Here is an 18,187-nt window from a genome sequence, read left to right as displayed (position 1 = left end):
GCGAAAGTGCGGCGGCTCCGCGCGCGGCCTCCCCGCCACGCTCCGTGCCCGCAGATTCGCCACCGCCGCCATCTTCCCCTCACCCCCCGCCCCACCTTGGGTTTATCTGGGGGGAGTTCTTTCTTCTCCGCCCCCCCAGATACTTGGGTTTATCTGGGTTTATTTTGGGGGGGGGTTTCTTTCTTCTCTCCCCCCCCCGCCCCCAGCTCCTTGGGTGTCTCTGGGTTTATTTGGGGGGGTTCTTTCTCCCCCCCCCAGCTCTCCTCCCCGCAGCCCGGCCGTGACCCCTGTGCCGGCCTCGCACCTCCCCGCCATTCCCGCTTCCCCGGCTTCTCCCGGCGGATCCCTTCCCGTCAGGGGCACCGGGCAGCCCGGCCCGACACCGGCGGGGAAGGCTCTGAGAAGGGCCTGGATCTCTCCTTCCCCCCCTCCCAACACTGGCGGGCTGGTGGCGAACCCTCCTCGGCGGGCGTCAGGAGCGGGAGCCGCTGTTCCTGGATCAACGCGGAATTTGGACCCGGCGCTTCCCCCCGGCTTGGCTGGAACCGGGGGAGCTCTGGGGAGAGCCCGGCTGGAGTCCTGCATCCTGCACGATGTCGTGCGAGGCCAAGCGCAGGGTCCTGGCGTGGGTCGGGGTGACCCCAAACACCAGCACAGACTGGGCGGGAGGCGGCTGGAGAGCAGCTCTGCAGAGAGGGACAGGAGTGCTGGGGATGACAAGGTAACCATGAGCCAGCAGCGTGCCCTCACAGCCTTCTCTTCTCCAGGCTGAAGAAGCCCAGCTCCCTCAGCCTCTCCTCGTAGGAGAGATGCTCCAGTCCCCTCCTCATCCTCGTAGCCCTGTGCTGGACTCTCTCCAGTAGCTCCTCATCGTTCTTCAACTGGATGTGGAATTATTAGTAAAATGAAGGTTTTACATCTGAAAATGGAGGTTTATATGAAAAACATAGCAGTGTTCACCCATTGAGGAAAAGCATGAAATCCAAAGGAGCCCTGAGGATGGGACACAGCTGCAGCAGGCAGGCGAGGAATCCACTCACAGAGCAACTCCCTGCAATGTACCATAGAGGACGGAACGGAGTGGAGACTTCGTGGCCCTGCTCCGTGATGAGAAAGCAGGAAGAAATGGTTCTCTAGAACTGATAAGCAGCTCAACTGGCCCCCTGAGCCAACAGGTTTTTGAAACCTTGCCAAAGTGCTACCCTCTCGTGAACTTTGCTCATTTTAATATCATTTTAATACCAAAACACACCTCCATCCCAAACGCTACGCGCCTCCGAGGTGCAACCACCCCTCTTCGAGTCTGCGCTCTCCATTTTTCATAAACTCTACCTTTAAATGTGAAGCGAGAGAATTTTACACCAATCATGATAAAAGGTATGTATGACTACAGTCACTCAAACTTCACCTTAAAGGTAGAAAGGCTATAAAAATAGCCAGGGAAATGGGGGATTTTCGGAGAAGGAGATAGCACCGTAGATCTTTGGAGAAAACGAAGATAACACCGTGAGCAAGTCAAGGGAAACTCCACCTGAGACTGCCTCTGACAACCGGGATTGGCCGACGGGCTGAGCCTTGCTTCTCCCCCCCTTGGGATGCCTTGGGTGAGACTTAAACTAAGCGCTTTTCTCGGGAATAGGTACTCCCTCCCATTAGAAAAGAAGGGGGTTTATTTTCTGCCAAATTAACACGACAGGCGGCACGACCCCCTGGCCTGCGCCGCTCCTCCCCGTCCGGTGCCATCTGCCGCCTTGCTGCGGGTGGGCTCAGCCCCACCATCCAGACCCCTAGTGCAGGGCGGTTTTAAACAGGAACGGGCGCGTGCCTGGCCCCTGGGAGTCACTGCCAGCCACGGGCCTTGCCCTGCGCTCGGTGCCACAGAGCAGCACCCTCAGGCCCGGCTGTCCAGTCCAGGCTCAGTGCCCCTCGCTGCTGGCTCGTCCAGCCCGCGTCCGCTTGGGGGACGTGAAACCTGTATTTAAAAAGAAGAGATGGCACAATGGGCACATGGAAGCACACTGCTTTCACATCCCAAGACATAAACCTCCCACACCAATTGCTCCAACACCTACAGAGACAACAACACGGCACAAATCTCACAGGCAAGGCCAGCAAGTGCTTTTAATTCCAGCTCTGGCATTTCTGCCAGTCCCCACCGCAGTGCCCTGAGTGTTTGCCCGGCCTGCATCTCTAGGGCACTAAAGGGAGGACCCAGGGAAGTACAGGCCGGTCAGCCTCACCTCCACCCCAGGAAAGGTGATGGAGCAGCTCATCCTGGAGGTCATCATCAAGCAAGTGGAGGAAAAGAAGGTTATCAGGAGTAGTCAGTATGGATTCACCAAGGAGAAATCATGCCTAACCAATCTGAAAGCTTTTTACGATGGCATGCCCGGCTCAGTAGATGAAGGGAGAGCCGTGGATGTTGCCTACCTCGACTTCAGCAAGGCTTTCGACACAGTCTCCCGTAACATCCTCCTAGGGAAGCTCAGGAAATGTGGGCTGGATGAGTGGTCAGTGAGGTGGATTGAGAACTGGCTGAAAGGCAGAACTCAGAGGGTTGTCATCAGTGGCGCTGGGTCTAGTTGCAGGCCTGTAACTAGTGGTGTCCCCCCGGGGTGAGTACTGGACCCAGTCTTGTTTAACTTCTTCATCAACGACCTGGATGAAGTGTTAGAGTGTAGCCTCAGCCAGTTTGCTGACGACACAGAACTGGGAGGAGTGGTGGATACACCGGCAGGCTGTGCTGCCCTTCAGTGTGACCTGGACAGGCTGGAAAGTTGGGCAGAGAGGAACCTGCTGAGGTTGAACAGGGCAAGGGCAGGGTCCTGCACCTGGGGAGGAACAACCCCATGCACCAGTACAGGCTTGGAGCGGACCTGCTGGAGTGCAGCTCTGTGGAGAGGGACCTGGGTGTGCTGGTGGACGACAGGTTGACCATGAGGCAGCAGTGTGCCCTGGCTGCCAAGAAGGCCAATGGGATCCTGGGATGCCTTAGGAGGAATGTGGGCAGTAGGTCGAGGGAGGTTCTCCTTCCCCTCTACACTGCCCTCGTGAGGCCCCATCTGCAGTACTGTGTCCAGTTCTGGGCTCCCCAGTTCAAGAAAGATGAGGAGCTGCTGGAGAGAGTCCAGTGCAGGGCTACGAGGATGATGAGGGGACTGCAGCATCTCTCCTGTGAGGAGAGGCTGAGGGAGCTGGGCTTCTTCAGCCTGAAGAAGAGAAGGCAGCAAGGGGACCTTAGAAATGTTTATAAATATCTCAAGGGTGGGTGTCAGGAGAATGGGGCCAGACTCTTTTCAGTGGTGCCCAGTGACAGGACAAGGGGCAACGGGCACAAAATGAAGCAGAGGAAGTTCTGTCTGAACATGAGGAAGAACTTCTTTCCTCTGAGGGTGACGGAGCCCTGGAACAGGCTGCCCAGGGAAGCTGTGGAGTCTCCTTCTCTGGAGATATTCAAGACCCGCCTGGACGCGATCCTGTGCTGCCTGCGCTGGGTGACCCTGCTTTGGCAGGGGGTTTGGACGGGATGACGCACAGAGGTCTCTTCCAACCCCTCCCATTCTGTGATTCTGTGTGATTCTGTGAAATGGGCAGAAAGCAGGGGGTCGTTCAGGAGAAAATGTGTGTTGCCAATGTGTGCTGGGACTCGGGAGCCGGCGTTGTCCTGGGAGCTGCGGCCAAGCAGCGGGGATGAGCCGCAGGAAGCGCATCCTTCCCCAGGTTGAATCCTCTGCTCTGACATTGCCCGTGCGACCCCTCCTGTGTTTTTGGCCTTGCAAGGGCTTTGGCGCAGGGGCTCGCAGGCCCTTTCTGGCCTGCTAGCCTGGGACTTTTGAGAGGTCTGCCCGCAGAGGAGACCACCGGGCTTGTCTTTTATTGTGAGCTTCAATAGCAGCAAGAGCTTTTGCTTCCTCTTGCTTTTGAGGAAGAACCGAGAGCTCCCTGGACTCTGCAGAGCGGGAGCACCATGTGCTTGAGGTACAGCATCCTTGGGGGGTGTCACAAACAGAGGGGAGAGAAGGGAGCAGACAGAGCTGTGGGAGGGAGGGTAGTGAAAAGAGGTTTGTGTGGGGTGGGGGAAGGGATTGCTGCTCCTGGCAGCTCTCCCCTGGCAGCATCCCAGGACGCGTGTGTGGAAAAGTCCAAGGGCAGCGAAACACTCGCTTCCTCTCCTGTTCACCCCAGTTCCCGCCAGCGTCGCTGAAGCCCATCAAAGACAAGGCTTGGAGCGTGGCCCTGAGCCCGGAGCTGAGCCAGCAGCTGGGCAGCTCTGTCCCCGACTCCTGGCAGAAGGTGGATCTCCTGCCCCACGCCCGCGGTTTTCACTGCTTCCCCTTCCCTCACCCCCAAAAAGCGCTTCCCCCCGGGCTGCCCCAGTGCCTGGCTGCAGCCTGGCCCTACGGCGAGCTTCACCTGCTGCTGGGCGCTGCCGGGTCTGTCTGGGCCCAGCCATCTCCTGACAGGCCGGGCTCGGCCCCTTCTCTTTCAGCTTTTCCTGGACAAGGCTCTTGGGATGACGCTGGCAGCTTGTCGGGACCTGAGACGCATCCAGGGGCAGGCGCTGAGGTTCCTCCCGGACACAAACCCTGTGGAGCTGTCTGAGGCCCAGGTGAGGTGATGCTCCTGTCCTGAGCATGCCCTGCCTGTTCCTGGGGGAGAGGGAGGGCTGCTCCAGCTCTCCTGGATCTCCCCACGGCTGCCGTTTCCCCCTTGCTGCGGTCTCCTGCCTGGCTGTTGTTGCTGGCCATGGCTGAGTGCCTGGGCTGGAAACAACTCCTCGCTTCTGGGTGGTTGCAGGGAATGATTTCTGTTGTGTCCTGCACTGCCGAGATCCACTCCCACCAGGAGTGACGAAGGTCTCTGCTGGTTTAACCAGAAACCGGCTCTATCAGACCTCCCCAGGCCGGAAGGTAAAGCATTCAGGGTTGTGCTGTTTGGCTTTCATTTTTTGGCCTTGTTTCCACTTGTGCACCTGCAGCAGCCAAACTCTGGCAGCTGCCTTGAGATCAGCCGTCTTGTAAGAGCTGCCCGAGACCTGTGTTTCAGAGGGGATGTCCTGGCATTGGGGCCCCTGAGGTGTCTTTGGAAAGGACGGGGTTTGATACGTGGTAGATCAGAGCCGCCCAGCTGGGGCAGCTGCAGCAGCTGCTTGCTTGCAGCCACGTTAGCCCTGACTTCACTTCAGCGGGAGCTGGCGACAAGGGGTGGGCACGGTGTGACACTCTGCCCCTTCCTCACAGCTGAAGGCTGGGAGCGGGAGCCCGGTGAGGTCTCTCTTGCTCTGCTCCCCACCCGAAGCTGTGGGGAAGCCTTTCTGGGCAGGGCAGGGCCAAGCAGAGAGAGCGGTGCAGCCTGGCCCGGGGACGTGAGCAGACCGGGCTCCTCTGCGCCGCTGACCCGCACAGGCTGCGCCTCTCTCAGCACGACCGTGACAGGCTATGTCAGATACCTTTCCACAGAGAGGTTCCAGACAGCTCCCCGCCCCCTCCAATCAGTGGTAAAACAGCCAGCAGTGTGTGCGATGCTGGCTGCACCTCCTCCCCATCCCCATGCAAGAACCCAAGCTCCGCTGGATGGCAACAGTTCCCAGCCCAGGAGCTCGTGGCTGCTCTGCTGGCCTACGAAACCCAGAGGAAAGGGGAGCAGAGGAGAAGAGAGCAGAGAAGTTTTAGCCCAAGCAGCCCCTGCTGAGACATCATGCGGCAAGAAAAGGCGCCCGCTCTCTGCCAAGCTTGCAGGTTATCGTTGGTCCAGATGCTGAGAGCTGCCTGCCTCCAGCACACTCTGGGCTCGCACATCCTTGCGCGTGAGCCAGGGCAGAAGTTCTCCTTTCCTTGAGTCCCAGAGTGCTTCCGCACACACGGCACCCCGGGGTGCAGGGACGCTGCTTTGAACGACAGCCCCGCGAAGGCCTCGGGTCGCAGCCGCGTCTCCTGGCCCTGCAGCCATCCTTCCCACTCCCATAGCTCAGCCTAGACCCAGCAGCAGAAGCTGGGCTGTGCCACAGGGGCCTGCCGTCCCTTCCAGCACGCAGCCAGGACAGGGCACAGGAAGGGTGCTCCCAGCTGCGGCCACCCCGCGGGTCTCCGGGCATCCCAGCCAGGCGCAGCGTCTGCTGTTGCTACACGGCCACTTCTCCGCACCGTGATGGGCTCCGGAGGGTTTCCCAGCAGAGCACAGAGGTCTGGAGGGGGTCCGATGGCAAAAAGAGAGTCACCCCCCTACTGAGTTTCCCAGGCAGCGAGTCCTCAGCCCCCTTTTCCCATCCCGTCCCAGTTGCCCCCAGTCGCCCGGCCCCAGCCAGCTCGGGCAGAGCAGAGCTCTGGAGGTGCCCCAGCGTGGTCATGCTGGGCAGTGGCTCCATGGCAGCTCTCGGCTGCCGGAGGTGTGGGGAGACAGGGGCTGGGCCAGGGTCCTGGGGGCAGTTTGGGTGTTCCCACCCTTTGCAGTGCACGTGGGCTCTGCCTCAGGTGGTGATGGCACCAGGTTCCATGAGGGAGCAACGCCGCCATTTCCCCAAAAGATGGCAGCGAGGGGGATGCAGCAGGAGCGAGGGAAGGTTAAAAGGAGCATGGCCTGCACTGGGCCCTCCCCTCCCCCAGCTACGCCCTGCCGCTGCCCTCCGCTCGCGTAAGGCTCTCCTTCGCAGCACTGCTTACGACATTCTTTCTGGGTAACTCCCCCATTTTTCCTGCTGCCTCCATAATTTTTTGGAAGGAGTAATTGCTTCAGGGGCAGATTGCTGCCGCTTTCTCCATCTTTATGCTTCTGTTACAGAGACATCGGGAGTTAAGAGTCATCCTCCTCAAACAACCTGGAGATACGCGCCAGACCCTGACTGGATTGCCAAGGGAGCAATCCTTGAGTCCAGTACGTCCCTGCTATTGCGTGCAGGATGACGCCAGCACAGCTCAGACTGGTTTGACGCTCTAACGTTAAGATGCACAACCCAGGAACAAGGCAGAACAGCAGTTACAGCATGGACCAAGGCGTCATCTCTGCCTGCGGTCCAAGGGCCAGCCAAAGAAGTGGGCTCTGATACCCGTGTTAGGTACCTGCACGCTATGAAGTGTCAAAGTGCAGCATTTGCAGCTGCAGTCCCTGAACCCCACCTGGTGCTGCCCAGCAATGCAGCATTCTCGTAGTTAACAAGTAAGAACTAAATCAAAGGGCGTGACAGAAATTGCTGCTGGCAGAAAGTAGCAGGGTATTACAAATCAAGAGATTTATTGGAGAGGTGGGTCGAGCCACTCGTGATATTGCTGGCAATCAGGCCGGGGTAACCATGTTCAAATCCCAGCACTGAATTTTGTGTCTGGCCAAAGATGAAGGAATTTGCTCTCTGGAAGAGGTGGGGAATACAAGAGCATTTCAGGTCAGTGATTTCAGCCGTCATCCGGGCGAGCGCATTGTCACCGGGCGGCTCCAGTGCTGGGGGAATGGAACCGGCAGCCTGGGATCAAGGGCAAGGAAGCCAAGCAGCTGTGATTCCTTCCTAGGGAAGGGGGTATTGACAAAGTGATTGGAAAATGGGGCCTCTGGAGGTGACTGCTGTCGGGCGGGAAGGCAAGGTGTCCCTTCAAGGAAGATGTTATGTGTCACCCAGGCGAGTGGACCACCATGGAGAGAGGTATCTGGTACCGGAGGGAGTTAGCTGTGCTAGAGGTGATTTATGATGACTTGAACAATGAGCAGTTACCCAAAGATCCAGACAAAGTGAAGTGCACGTGACCCGTGTGGTGGAACTTTGTACAGAGCCAACCGTCATCGTATGTCAACTCCTCGGCAGTTGAGACCTGGCAAGACAGAGAGGAACAAACAGTGGGTGAATTGGTGGGTCAACTCCGGCAATAAAGAGTGTCGCTTCCTCCCTACGGGCCTGCGTGTCAGCTGTGGAGAAACTGCCAGACATGCTAGCCGAGGAACTCCGTGATCCCCAGCCAGAAGCTGATCCGTCAACTGGAGAGTCAAGGAGGCATCAGCAGGACTCGCGCAGCCTTGACGAGTCCCGTGTGGCCGGTGCGAAAGTCTAATGGAGAGTGGAGACTGACAGCAGGCTGTCGTGGCCTGGATGAAGTCATCCTGCTGCCTGTGAGCTCTAGCATGCCGGACATGCTAGAACTTCACTATCCACTGGAGTCCAAGGTAGCAGAGTGGTACGCCACGCTGATGTGTTCTTCTCAATCCCCTCGGCAGCCGAGTGCCGGCCAGAGTTTGCTGTCCCTTGGAGGGGCGTCCAGGACACCTGGAATTGGCTGCCCCACACAGCCCCACCACTTGCCAGGGGCTGATCCAGAGTGTGATGGAACAGGGGGAAGCTCCGGAACTCCTACAGTGCCTTGATGACATCATCGTGTGGGACAACAGAGCAGCAGCAGGTTTTGAGAAAGGGAACAGAATATCCAAATCCTTCTGAAAGCTGGCTTTGCCATCAGACAAAGTAAGGTCAAGGGACCTGCACAGGCGATCCGGTCTTTAGGTGTCAAATGGCAAGATGGCCGTCGTCAGATCCCAATGGATGTGATCACCACGACGGCAGCTACGTCTACAGCGACCAGCAAAAAGGAAACACAAGCCTGCTTAGGCATTGTGGGGTTTTGGAGAATGCACGTTCCCCATTCCCGTCGGGTCGTAAGCCCTTCCTATCGAATGACCCAGAAGAAGAGTCGGGCATCGGTCAGTACAATTGCTCAGCGCCCGCTGGCCACTGCCCAGTTAGATGCCAAGCCGTGGCACCCTCCGGCCAGTTAACCCCCATGTATGCTCAGCATGACACCCTACGGTATGGCAGAGTCCTTGGCTGCGTAGTCCTGCTTAGCAGCTGAACCGAAACATCAGCGCGTTATCAGCATCGTCATCAGCCCAAACCCACACCGCAGCACTCCACCAGCTAACAGGAAGACAATGAACTCCATCCCAGCTGAAACCAGCACACCATCGGAACGGGGCGGGGGGAGTGAGCAAGCGGCTGTGTGGTACTCAGTTGGCAGCTGGGGTTAAACCACAACAGCCCCGAAGCCCCCACAGAGGCTGGAGGGCAGCCCTGCCACAGCAGCCCAGGGATCCTCTGCCCCAGCGGGACCACACAGTCATCCTCGAGGGCAGCTTGGGGTCCCACAGAGGGGTCTGGGGTGCACTGAAGGCCTCAGGAGGGTTCCGGAGGGGACCAGTGCTGGAAGGCACGAGCTGTTCCTGTTTGGTGGGAGGAGGAGCAGAGTTGAGGCGACACAAAAGCAGGATTTCTGCTGGGCTGGAGTGAATCTGACACATTTAACGCCGTTGAGGGGCAGGGGCAGGGCTCTGCAGTGCGCCGAGAGGCAAGGGACGTCGTGGGGGCACGCTGGGGTGTCTGAGCATGGGGCTCTGGGACACCCAGGAGGGCAGCAGGGAGGTCCCAAGGGGACAGAAGGGCAGAGGGGGGCTGGAGGCCCCCTGAGAGCACCCAGGTGCCTGGGGCTGAGACCCCCGGGGATGCCCTGCCCCTCCCTGCCTGGGTCACACTGGGGCCCTTTGTGACCGCACTTGCTGACATTCCACTGCGCTGCACGTGGTCAGGGCGGCTGCAGCCTCCAGCCCGCAGTGTCCGGCAGGACGGCGACGGGACAAGGCAGGAGCCCGGAGCTGGCGAGGAGCCCCCGAGCGCAGCCCACGTCTTTCCCCGTGGTGCCGAGGCTTTTTGCCGAAGCTTCCCCCTTGTCCATCCCTATCCCTTTCGTCCATCCCAGAGGATGGCCGAGAGATCCCCCAGCCGCCCCGGGGTGGCCTGGGAGGAGGATGGGGCTCCCCAGGAGAGCAGCTCTCTGCTGGAGCCCGGTGAGGTGTACATAATCCAGCCACTGCAGATTGGTGAGTGAGGGGCCCCGTGGGTCTGGGCAGGGCTGGGGCCAGCGAGCGCACCCCGCTCAACGCCGGCATCACCATTTCCCTGCACGCTGGCAGCGGGGGTCCCGCGGGTGGTGGGCGTGATGCTGCCTGAGTGCCGGCTCCCAAGGAGGGAGAGAGCAGAGGGGACCCAGCTCGTGGTCCAGGGCCATGCTGTGGGACGCGGGGACTTTTCCTGCCCGGCTGCAAGCCAGCTCCTCAGCCCGCTGCACTGGGGGTTTTCCCCACTGCGCCGTGCTCCAGCATCGCAGCCCGTCTGCTGGGCACCCTCCAGCCCTGACATGCACGGGACGACTGTGCCCGGGGAGGGGACACGGGGCTGGATGGAGGGCAGAGCTCCTGCCTCTGCGCTCTCCTGCCCCCGGACCCTTTCTGCAGCCCCCCTGCTCTCCTCCTTTAGTAGATGCGAGCTGGTTACCGGTGTACCAACGGGAGAGAGAACTCGTGGAGTTCATCGTGGCTTTTGTCAGCAGTCCAGAAGAGGTAACCATGGCCATTTCTGATGCAGCTGTGCTGGCATCTTCTGTCCATGGCCGTGTGTCCCCTCTCACGCTCCCTGTTTGTCTCTCTGTCCCCTGGCTGCCAGGATGCGGAACAGAAGATGAGGTTCCTAGACAACATCCGCCTGCTGCTCAGAACCGTCCAGCTCACTGGCTTGTCAGAGGGCCTGGATATCTTCTGCCGCAGATTCAGGCTGGTAGAGAATATTGAGGTGAGGGGACACCCGGCGGCTCCGGGGAAAGGGGCCAGGCCCCCCAGCACCCTGTGAGGACAGCGCTTGGGCAGGGTGAGGGTCTGGTGGCACTGGGTGCTGGCAGCTGCCAGGTGCCATCCCGGTCGTGCTCCACAGATGCTGCTGGATGAGGAGCCCAGGGACCAACTGAGCACACCAGTGCAGCACTTCGCCATGGATGCCATCGTCGCATTGAGGTACCTGCCCGTCCCTCCTGGGGACCCTGACCCAGAGGTCTGCGTCCACCTGCACGAGGCCTCGAGGCACCGCTCCCAGCACCAGTGTCCCACTGGCCCCCCTCTCTCTTTGCAGCTCAGTGCGGAGTGTACTGGAGGGCAAAGAGAGAAGGCTCCTAGCAGCCTGCTTCAGGAGCGTCTTCTGGCTTCCTCCAAAAGGGGAAATAGAAGCCCGGCACTTTTCCCTCTACATGATGGTAAGAGCTGGGTGAGCTACAGGAGCCAGCAGTCCCTCTGGGCTGCTCCCTGGTCTGGATCTGATTGGAGACCCGAGGCAGGGCAGGGGCTCTGCTTTGCTTCCCCACCCTCATCCCTTCGTCCCCTTCTGGCCTGCCCGCGCACATCCCGTGCTGCAGGCTGCCCTGCCCGCAGCAGACTGTCTGCCCCTGGGTCTCTCCCGGGCACCGCAAGGCAGGGCAGGAGTCCTCCCTTGGTGCCAGGAGGTCAGGTCAGTCTCCTGGAGGGGAGAGGGAATGGCTGCCACAGCCCTTTGTCTTCCTTGCAGACTCTGATGGCCATGGACAAGATGCTAGAGAGCGTGGTGCTCAGCTATCCTGCCTCCAGGGTCAGCGAGGGGCTGCAGAGTATCTTTCAGGTCTGGCACGGGCAAAGCGTGGGCTTCACAGGGGCAGTTGCTCCCCGTGGGGGAAGGAGGTGGCTGCTCTTGAGTGGACGGTGCTCACGGCGGTGCCATGCAGAGAGAGCACAGTGTGGGAAGGGTGCCCAGCTCCTTTGGCTAACTGGGGGCTGCCCAGCGGGCTCTGCCAGAGCACAGCAGCTGCAGAGGGGGGCATCTGCCTTCCTGCCTGGGCACCAGCTTGGCCCGCGGGATTTGTCTCACGCCTGCAAGGGACCTGAGGGGAAGAAAGCCCACCACAGGTTTTGCTCGAGAAGATCAGAGGAAGCCTTTGTGGACTGAGCAGGGCTGCTTGTGCTGCCGTACGTGTCTGCTCCCAGGGCTCACCAGCACCTTCTCTCTTCCCAGATGCTCTTGGATTTGGCCACCTCAGACAACATGGCTGTGCAGGAGAGGGCCCTGCAGAGAATTATGTACCTGAGCCGTTTTCTGGCCGACAAACCCACGGTGGAGGTAAGGAGCCAGGCACCCTCCAGCCAGGCCACCTCCCCCATCGCCCTGCACAGCTTTGGCAGCCGGCAGCTCTCCCCGTGTGGGGCTGCTACCCAGCTTTGGGAGCCGCGGCCAGCACGGCCCGGCAAAGCCCTGACTCTCCAGGGATGCAGCCCTGGGCACTCGGGGCTTCAGGGCTTTGGCACCAGCTGCCCGCCCTCACCCTTTCTGCTGTTCTGCCTCCCTCGCCCAGGCCTGGGACCGCGTTGGAAGGGACACGTACGGCTCTGTCTGCTACAGGGACATCCAGATCCCGATCTTGGGACGGCTGCTGGGATGTCTCATCCTCTTCCAATCTTCCAGTGAAGCCACAGCCCCTCTGGCTTCAGACGCTTTTCGTTTCCTTCAACAATTCATGGAGAATCAATAGAGTAAGACAAGTTGGGGCTGGCTTCATCCCTCAGCACACAGACACCTCCTGATGGGTCTGCTTCTCCTCCTGCCCTCCTTTGCCCTCACAGCCGCTTCCCCCACCATCCCAGCTCTCATTTTGCTGCAGAAGCTGAGTGCTGTCCTGAAGGCCAACTTCTGTTCTCTGTTGCTCTCCTTCCTCCCTCCTTTCAGGATCTTGAACCACGCGGTTCTGTGGTCCCCACAGACAAAGCCACCATCGATCACCACGCCCCAAATCCATGTCTTCCCTGTTCGTGAAGAGCAGATCGATCTCTGCAGCAGCCCGGCTGCTCCCACCAGTGCTTGTAGCAAGAAGCTTTTCCTGATGCCCTCCAGAAATCTCCTCGATCGCTCATGACTTGCCATCTTGCAGTCAGATCTGAGGGGGTTTGGTAAGCTTGCCGGCAAAGCTGCTGTGTCTCCTTGGCTCTTGTGTGTTTGCCCCGCTGTTTAGGCTGCTCACTGCTAAAAGATGAAGCACCACAGCTCCGTTGTGAAGGTGAAATCGACTACTCGCAGTGTGCAACCGCTGTCATGAACAGGGTAAGGAGCTCCTCACTTGCTGGGACTCTTCTCCATGGCGTCAGCAGGGCACTCATGTGAACAAAGGCGTCCAGAATGAATGGGGCTGACGTGGCCTTGCTGTCCCTGGTGAGAGGGTTGCAGCTGTCCTGGAGCAGGGATCGTGCCAGGGCTGCACTCGGTGTCCCAGCAGCAGCTCCTGACCACCAGCAAGCCCTGGTTCGCTGCAGGACCAGCACACGGTTCCCAGGAGCCCAACCCTCCTCCCTCACCCTGGGGCCCTCTCTTCTCACCCTCCCCTGAGCAGCCACCGCAATCCCTGCTGCCGGCTTTCCCATGGGCACTGCCACCAGCAAGGCCAGGCATCTCTCGCCAGGGCTGCTCGCACCACCCAGCTCAGCAGCACCATCAGGGCACTCGGTGTGACTTGTCCTTGCTCCCCGCCTTCCTCCTCTAGGAATCTGCAAGATACCTTAAGCCTCACGAGAGGAAAGACATCGTCCTGGTGCTCATCGAGGCAATGAAAAACTCGAGCATCTTTAACAAGGAAGCAACAGGAAACATGCTGGATGTGATCATACAAGACCCTGACTTCTGGCTGGCGGATGTAAGTGGGCTGTGGCTGCACTGCGTGCCCTTCAGCCTTGGCAGGCATTGTCCCTCCCTCCCTCTCCATCCCTCCCTGCCAAACCCAGCTGTCTTGGTGTGATCTTGGGATCAGCAAGCGCTGATCACCCTCAGTGAGCCCTGCAGCCTCTGCCAGTATCTTACTGCTGTGTTTGCTTCAGCTGATGGCCAGCAGCGAGCTTCAGTCCCAGGATGTTGCTGACGAGTCCCAGCTTGAGAGCAATGAGAGGCATCCAAACCTGGTGACGGTCTCCTTGTTCCTCGGAGTCCTCGTCACGCTGTCGGAGAGACCTGACACTGTGAGCAGGGCTTTGTCAAGGGGAGCCAAGTTGGCAGCCCGGGGCTGGTGCAGTGAGTGGGGCGGTGGCTTGGCCTTGGACAAAGGGAAACTCTGTCTTTGATACAGGCAAGAACAATGAAGGCCCTCCTGCCACACATCATGAAGATGCTCCATGGTGGTTACACAAATATGAAGATGAAGGTCCTGGTGGTCGTCAGAAATGTGATGGGTCACCTGAACAGGACCGAGGCCAGCCAGATTGCTGTGCAGCTGGTGGAGGATCTCTTGCCCCTCTTTGACCATGTAAGGCTGATGAGGGAGTCTGAGCCCCGCAGATGGGCGCCCTGCAAGGACAGTTGCCCTTCAGCCCAGCCCTGTGGGCAGCCCGTGGAGCAGGGTCTGCTCCCCCGGGCTCTCGTGGGATGTCTTCTGGGCTTTGCAGCCAAGCATGGCCCCCCCCTACATCTCCCCTCACCTCAGCCATGACAACGCCCCTGCCCAGCATGGGCAGGCTGACGCTCTTTCTGAAGTCCACCTCTCCTCCTTGCCACCAGGAGTCCAGCCAGCTGCGAGAGCTTTCCATCAGCCTCTGCAGAATCCTGCTGCAGTCAGTGGTGGAGAACGAAGAGTGGAAGATGAAGATCAAAGTGCGGGGGTTCCTGGTCCCGCTGATCTTTCACATGAGCGACCAGGTCGACAGCGTGGCCCAGGTACAGACTTCAAAGCTAAGCGTGATGCAGGGAAAAGACCCCCGGCCGTTTGGGCCAGGGCACGTCCCAGCTTCCTAAGGCTGGGATCAGCCCAGGAACAAAGCCAAGAGGATGGGGACACCAGGTCTCCTTCCCCAGGCCGTGGTTCCATCTCCCAGCTTCTGCTGTTCTGCAGGCCTCCAGAGAAGCCCTCCTGGCTGCAGCAGAGCTCCTCGGCTGGAAGAAGCTCAAAGCCCGGGTGCAGACAGGGCAGACACAGAGGATTGGAGAGTGCTTGGTGAGGACAAGCCCCAGGATCTGGAGACCCTGGCCCATCTGGGCCTTGCAGCGGGAGGGAGGGGGTCTCGGGACCCCCACATGGCTCCTGGCTGGGAGACGGGAATGGCCTGGGTGGGAAGGGGGATGGCAGGCGCTGGGAGGAGGGACTACCACATGCCCATGTCCTTCTGCTCTCTCCAGCTGGCGCGGGACAGAAGCAGGGCTGACAAATATGTGTGTCAGAGCCTGCGGTACCTGGAGGCTGCTCAGCCCAGCTTGCGAGAGGAGGCCATGAGGTTCATTGGTGAGCCACAGCCCCGCGGTCCCTCTTTTGGCAGCCTGGCCCCAGCCCCCGCCGCTGCGCTGGCACCAGCGTGCTGGGGAGCAGGGGCTCTGACTGAGCTCTGTGCCTAGGGCTTGCTGAACGGTACCTGAGGAGCGAGCAGCATATGTCCTGGCTCTGCAGGGGTGAGTAGGGAGCACGGGCTGGAGGGGATGCCTGGGGGTCTCTGCACACATTGGGGTTCATCTTGGCTCTGTTGCTTTCTGTCACAGCCCTCAAGAACCTGGAGAGAGACAGTGAATCCTCCATCTGTTCCCTGGCAGCTCAGACCTTGCACAGGCTGGGCTCTCCGTGGCAGCGGCAGTGGCGGACACTGGGACGCAACCTGCAAGTACTGTGCTGCTGCTGCTGCTAAGGCAGGCGGAGGTGCAGCCTTTGGCAGGAAAACGACTCCGTTTGAATAATTAAAAAGCCAGAACAAGAAGCCCGTGGGGTCCTTCTGATGTGTGGTGAGCTGAGCCGGCAGCGTCCTTCCTGACCTGTCCCGCTGCCTGCAGGACCTCTACCCCCTCGGCTCTCCCTGGCCCCAGGCTTGCTTCATGAATTGAGTCCTGGCTGAGGCTTTCCCCAGCAGAAGCCACATTTCTTTGTCCCCTGGGCAAGTCTTTTCTGTAGGGAGGCAGAGGGCAGAGGGGAAATGGCAGCCCCCCAAGGAAGTGGCATTGCCCGCAGAGCTGCCCGACGCCCACGCTTTCCAGCAGCCCAGACATATCTGGCTAGTTTAGTCAAGATGTCGTTTTAGCTCCCACCACATGCTTCTCCAAATGCTGTGTTCCAAGAGAGTGTTTGGTTTATCGGTGTTTGCCCTAAAATCTGGCCCTTTCCCTGAGGCACAAAACTTAAAACGAGACTTGTGGGAACCACTGAGATCTCTTTGCAGAGGATCGAGTCTTGTACATTGACAAATACACATTTCCAAAGACCAGAGGTCCCGTTTCCTGGTGAGGTTCACTTTGGAAGGATCTCATTTGTGGGGAAGAGATTTGATAGGGAAGTTAGGGATAGGATTAATTCCACGGGGAAACAATGTAGTAGTCCGACTGCGCTTAACGATGCAGGAGATACCGACAGAGAGGAACCTGTGTGGGTGGGCCCTGGAAATCGAGGAGGCCTAGAAATGGACTGTTAAACAATAACAGACCAAGAAAGATGAGGCAATATGCCATTTGACAGGAAGGGAGACTGGGCTTGAAGCCAGTAACTGAAAACTTTAAAAGAGGGGCTACTGGAACAGTGCATGTCCCCGTACAACTCCCCTATACTACCAGTAAAGAAAGGGGATGGATCTTACAGACTAGTGCAAGAGTTGAGGGAAATGAACAAACTAGTCTGGGAATGGTATCCTGTGGTCCCCAATCCCTACACCATCATGAGTCATATCCCTGAAAACAGCAAATGGTTCTCAGTGATTGATTGAAAGGATGCCTTTTGGGTATGCCCATTAGAGAGGGAAAGCAGGGAAAGTTTTGCTTTTGAATGGGAGGATCCCAACACAGGACGGAAACATCAGTTTCAGTGGACAGTTTTAGCCCAGGGATATAAGGGATCTCCTGAATGGTGTGGACAGGCCTTGGAAAAAGTATGAAAGGGATAGGAAGCAAAGCCGGAGGTGAAGATATTACACTGTGTTGATGACCTGTTGTTTGCAGGGGAAGACCAATCACAAGTAAGGAAAGCAACAGTAAATCTCTTGAATTATCTCGGGAAACAGGGACTAAGGGCATCTGTAATCGATGGCCTTGCTGGACTTGTCAACACAAGACAAAAGACATGCTCGGACTGAGGCGCCAAGAGCCGAAGAGTTGTTAAAGGGAGCAACTGACTGGTGCTTATCTTCTCAGACAGAAGCAAGGGGGGATGGCCCACCACTGTAAACCAAGTGATCTGTGGGGCGCCGTGGAGGCCACACAGCCAGAGATTGCTTTGGATAAAGAACAGATGGCCCCCGGATGCGCATACCAAGATGCCCACTCTGAAGGCATGTCACACTGCTGAGTCCCGCTTCTGACGACACAACATTCCGTGCCAAGAGCCAATTGATACACAATAATTGACTTAGTCTTACCTCGCCACAAGATTTTCAAAGATATAAAAATTGGCACTTGATAAGTCTCTTTGGGAGGAGGAGCCAAGCGAGACCTTTACCTGACGGACGGGTCAAGGGGCCTGAACCTCTCTTCCCGACCCGTTGTCTCTTCTCACCTGATCGGTGTCGGGCGACACCGATCCGCGCCAGGCGCCTGTTCTGCCGCCTCAGGCGGTGCTGCCTCTGCTCCAGGCACCCCGAGCCCTGCGCACCCCAGCCAGGGCCACTGCATCCTGGGCACCCCCAATCTCCTCTCCTGGTGCGGCAGTGGCTACCTGTGTGTTGCTGAGGTTGACTCTGACTTATCATTATATTGATGATAGAAATACCGTAGAAAAAAGTCATGTGAAAACACCTAGTCAATTTGACCTAGAATTGTGCTTTTACACTTCTCGTTCAAATACTGTTTCCTCAGTGCTAAAGACAAATGAATGCCCTCAGCGAGGTTTGACATAGCGAAATGGTTACTTCAGGAATTGCTGGCAACTTCAAATCAAAGGGCTTCTGGGGAAAACAAGTTCCTCTTTCAGGGTAAACCTGTACTGCATGACTGACAAGAGAACCAAACAAGAAATACCGCTGAGAAAATTCTTGCATGAGGCACACTTCCAACTACTCAAAGTGTTCTCGTTCAAAGTAGAAACAAAAGCCAGAACTTCCAGTATTGTCTGGAACTGTCAGTAATGACAGAGAACTAGCGGGGAATCTCAAGCAGAAGAATTGAACTTGGGCATTTTGGGGTCTTTTGTATTCAGGTTGATCTACAGATTTACTTACCAGACAGGTCCAGCAGGTGTAAGAGACGTGAGTGGTGGTGGCAGCTGCTGCTGCTGTTGCTGCTGAATGTTCTTAGGGAGCCTTTTGGTGTAGCCGGTTCCATTTCTGAAGTTGTTCACAACCTAGAGGCAGAAGAACATTTACAACAAAGAAACAGCAAACTTCAGTAGACACATGAGCAAAAGCCTCCACAGAGCAAAATTACTTGTCT

The 18,187-nt window shown here is 58.2% G+C and overlaps 2 protein-coding genes across 4 annotated transcripts; both read left to right on the top strand.

The window, feature by feature from the left end:
- Positions 1-100: 100 nt before the first annotated feature.
- LOC104333986 (maestro heat-like repeat-containing protein family member 7) lies at positions 101-12,635 on the top strand. 3 transcript variants are annotated; one of them, XM_075446182.1, is made up of 11 exons: positions 101-721; positions 4,490-4,609; positions 6,778-9,846; positions 10,283-10,365; positions 10,469-10,594; positions 10,733-10,812; positions 10,928-11,048; positions 11,357-11,446; positions 11,837-11,941; positions 12,174-12,351; positions 12,545-12,635. In XM_075446182.1, the coding sequence occupies exons 3-10, from the start codon at positions 9,729-9,731 to the stop codon at positions 12,348-12,350; spliced, it is 900 nt and encodes a 299-aa protein (XP_075302297.1). In that variant the 5' UTR covers positions 101-721; positions 4,490-4,609; positions 6,778-9,728; the 3' UTR covers position 12,351; positions 12,545-12,635. The 3 variants fall into 3 exon arrangements, with proteins under 3 accessions (XP_075302297.1, XP_075302298.1, XP_075302296.1); XM_075446183.1 differs by lacking the exon at positions 101-721 and adding an exon at positions 4,256-4,293; XM_075446181.1 differs by lacking the exons at positions 101-721; positions 4,490-4,609 and having other exon boundaries at positions 9,757-10,365.
- A 203-nt stretch (positions 12,636-12,838) lies between these two features.
- On the top strand, positions 12,839-15,523 carry LOC142365418 (uncharacterized). The gene is made up of 9 exons (XM_075446180.1): positions 12,839-12,916; positions 13,353-13,502; positions 13,684-13,821; positions 13,929-14,105; positions 14,357-14,512; positions 14,688-14,789; positions 14,972-15,074; positions 15,185-15,238; positions 15,326-15,523. The coding sequence occupies exons 1-9, from the start codon at positions 12,908-12,910 to the stop codon at positions 15,466-15,468; spliced, it is 1,032 nt and encodes a 343-aa protein (XP_075302295.1). The 5' UTR covers positions 12,839-12,907; the 3' UTR covers positions 15,469-15,523.
- The last annotated feature ends 2,664 nt before the right edge of the window (positions 15,524-18,187 follow it).

Source organism: Opisthocomus hoazin, chromosome 39 (genome assembly GCF_030867145.1).
Source record: "Opisthocomus hoazin isolate bOpiHoa1 chromosome 39, bOpiHoa1.hap1, whole genome shotgun sequence".
Lineage (NCBI taxonomy): Eukaryota > Metazoa > Chordata > Aves > Opisthocomiformes > Opisthocomidae > Opisthocomus > Opisthocomus hoazin.
Note: the sequence above shows the minus strand (reverse complement) of the source record. Positions and strands in the feature narration are given on the sequence as shown.

Excerpts from the sequence above, each read along its gene's own strand:
- LOC142365418 (XM_075446180.1), top strand. Across the intron at positions 13,503-13,683 it reads CTGACTTCTGGCTGGCGGAT|CTGATGGCCAGCAGCGAGCT; the intron begins GTAAGTGGGCTG and ends TGTTTGCTTCAG. Across the intron at positions 15,075-15,184 it reads GGAGGCCATGAGGTTCATTG|GGCTTGCTGAACGGTACCTG; the intron begins GTGAGCCACAGC and ends CTCTGTGCCTAG.
- LOC104333986 (XM_075446181.1), top strand. The coding sequence starts at position 10,033 with ATGCTGTGGGACGCGGGGACTTTTCCTGCCCGGCTGCAAGCCAGCTCC. Across the intron at positions 11,447-11,836 it reads GGCTGCAGAGTATCTTTCAG|ATGCTCTTGGATTTGGCCAC; the intron begins GTCTGGCACGGG and ends CTCTCTTCCCAG. Across the intron at positions 11,942-12,173 it reads CCGACAAACCCACGGTGGAG|GCCTGGGACCGCGTTGGAAG; the intron begins GTAAGGAGCCAG and ends TCCCTCGCCCAG.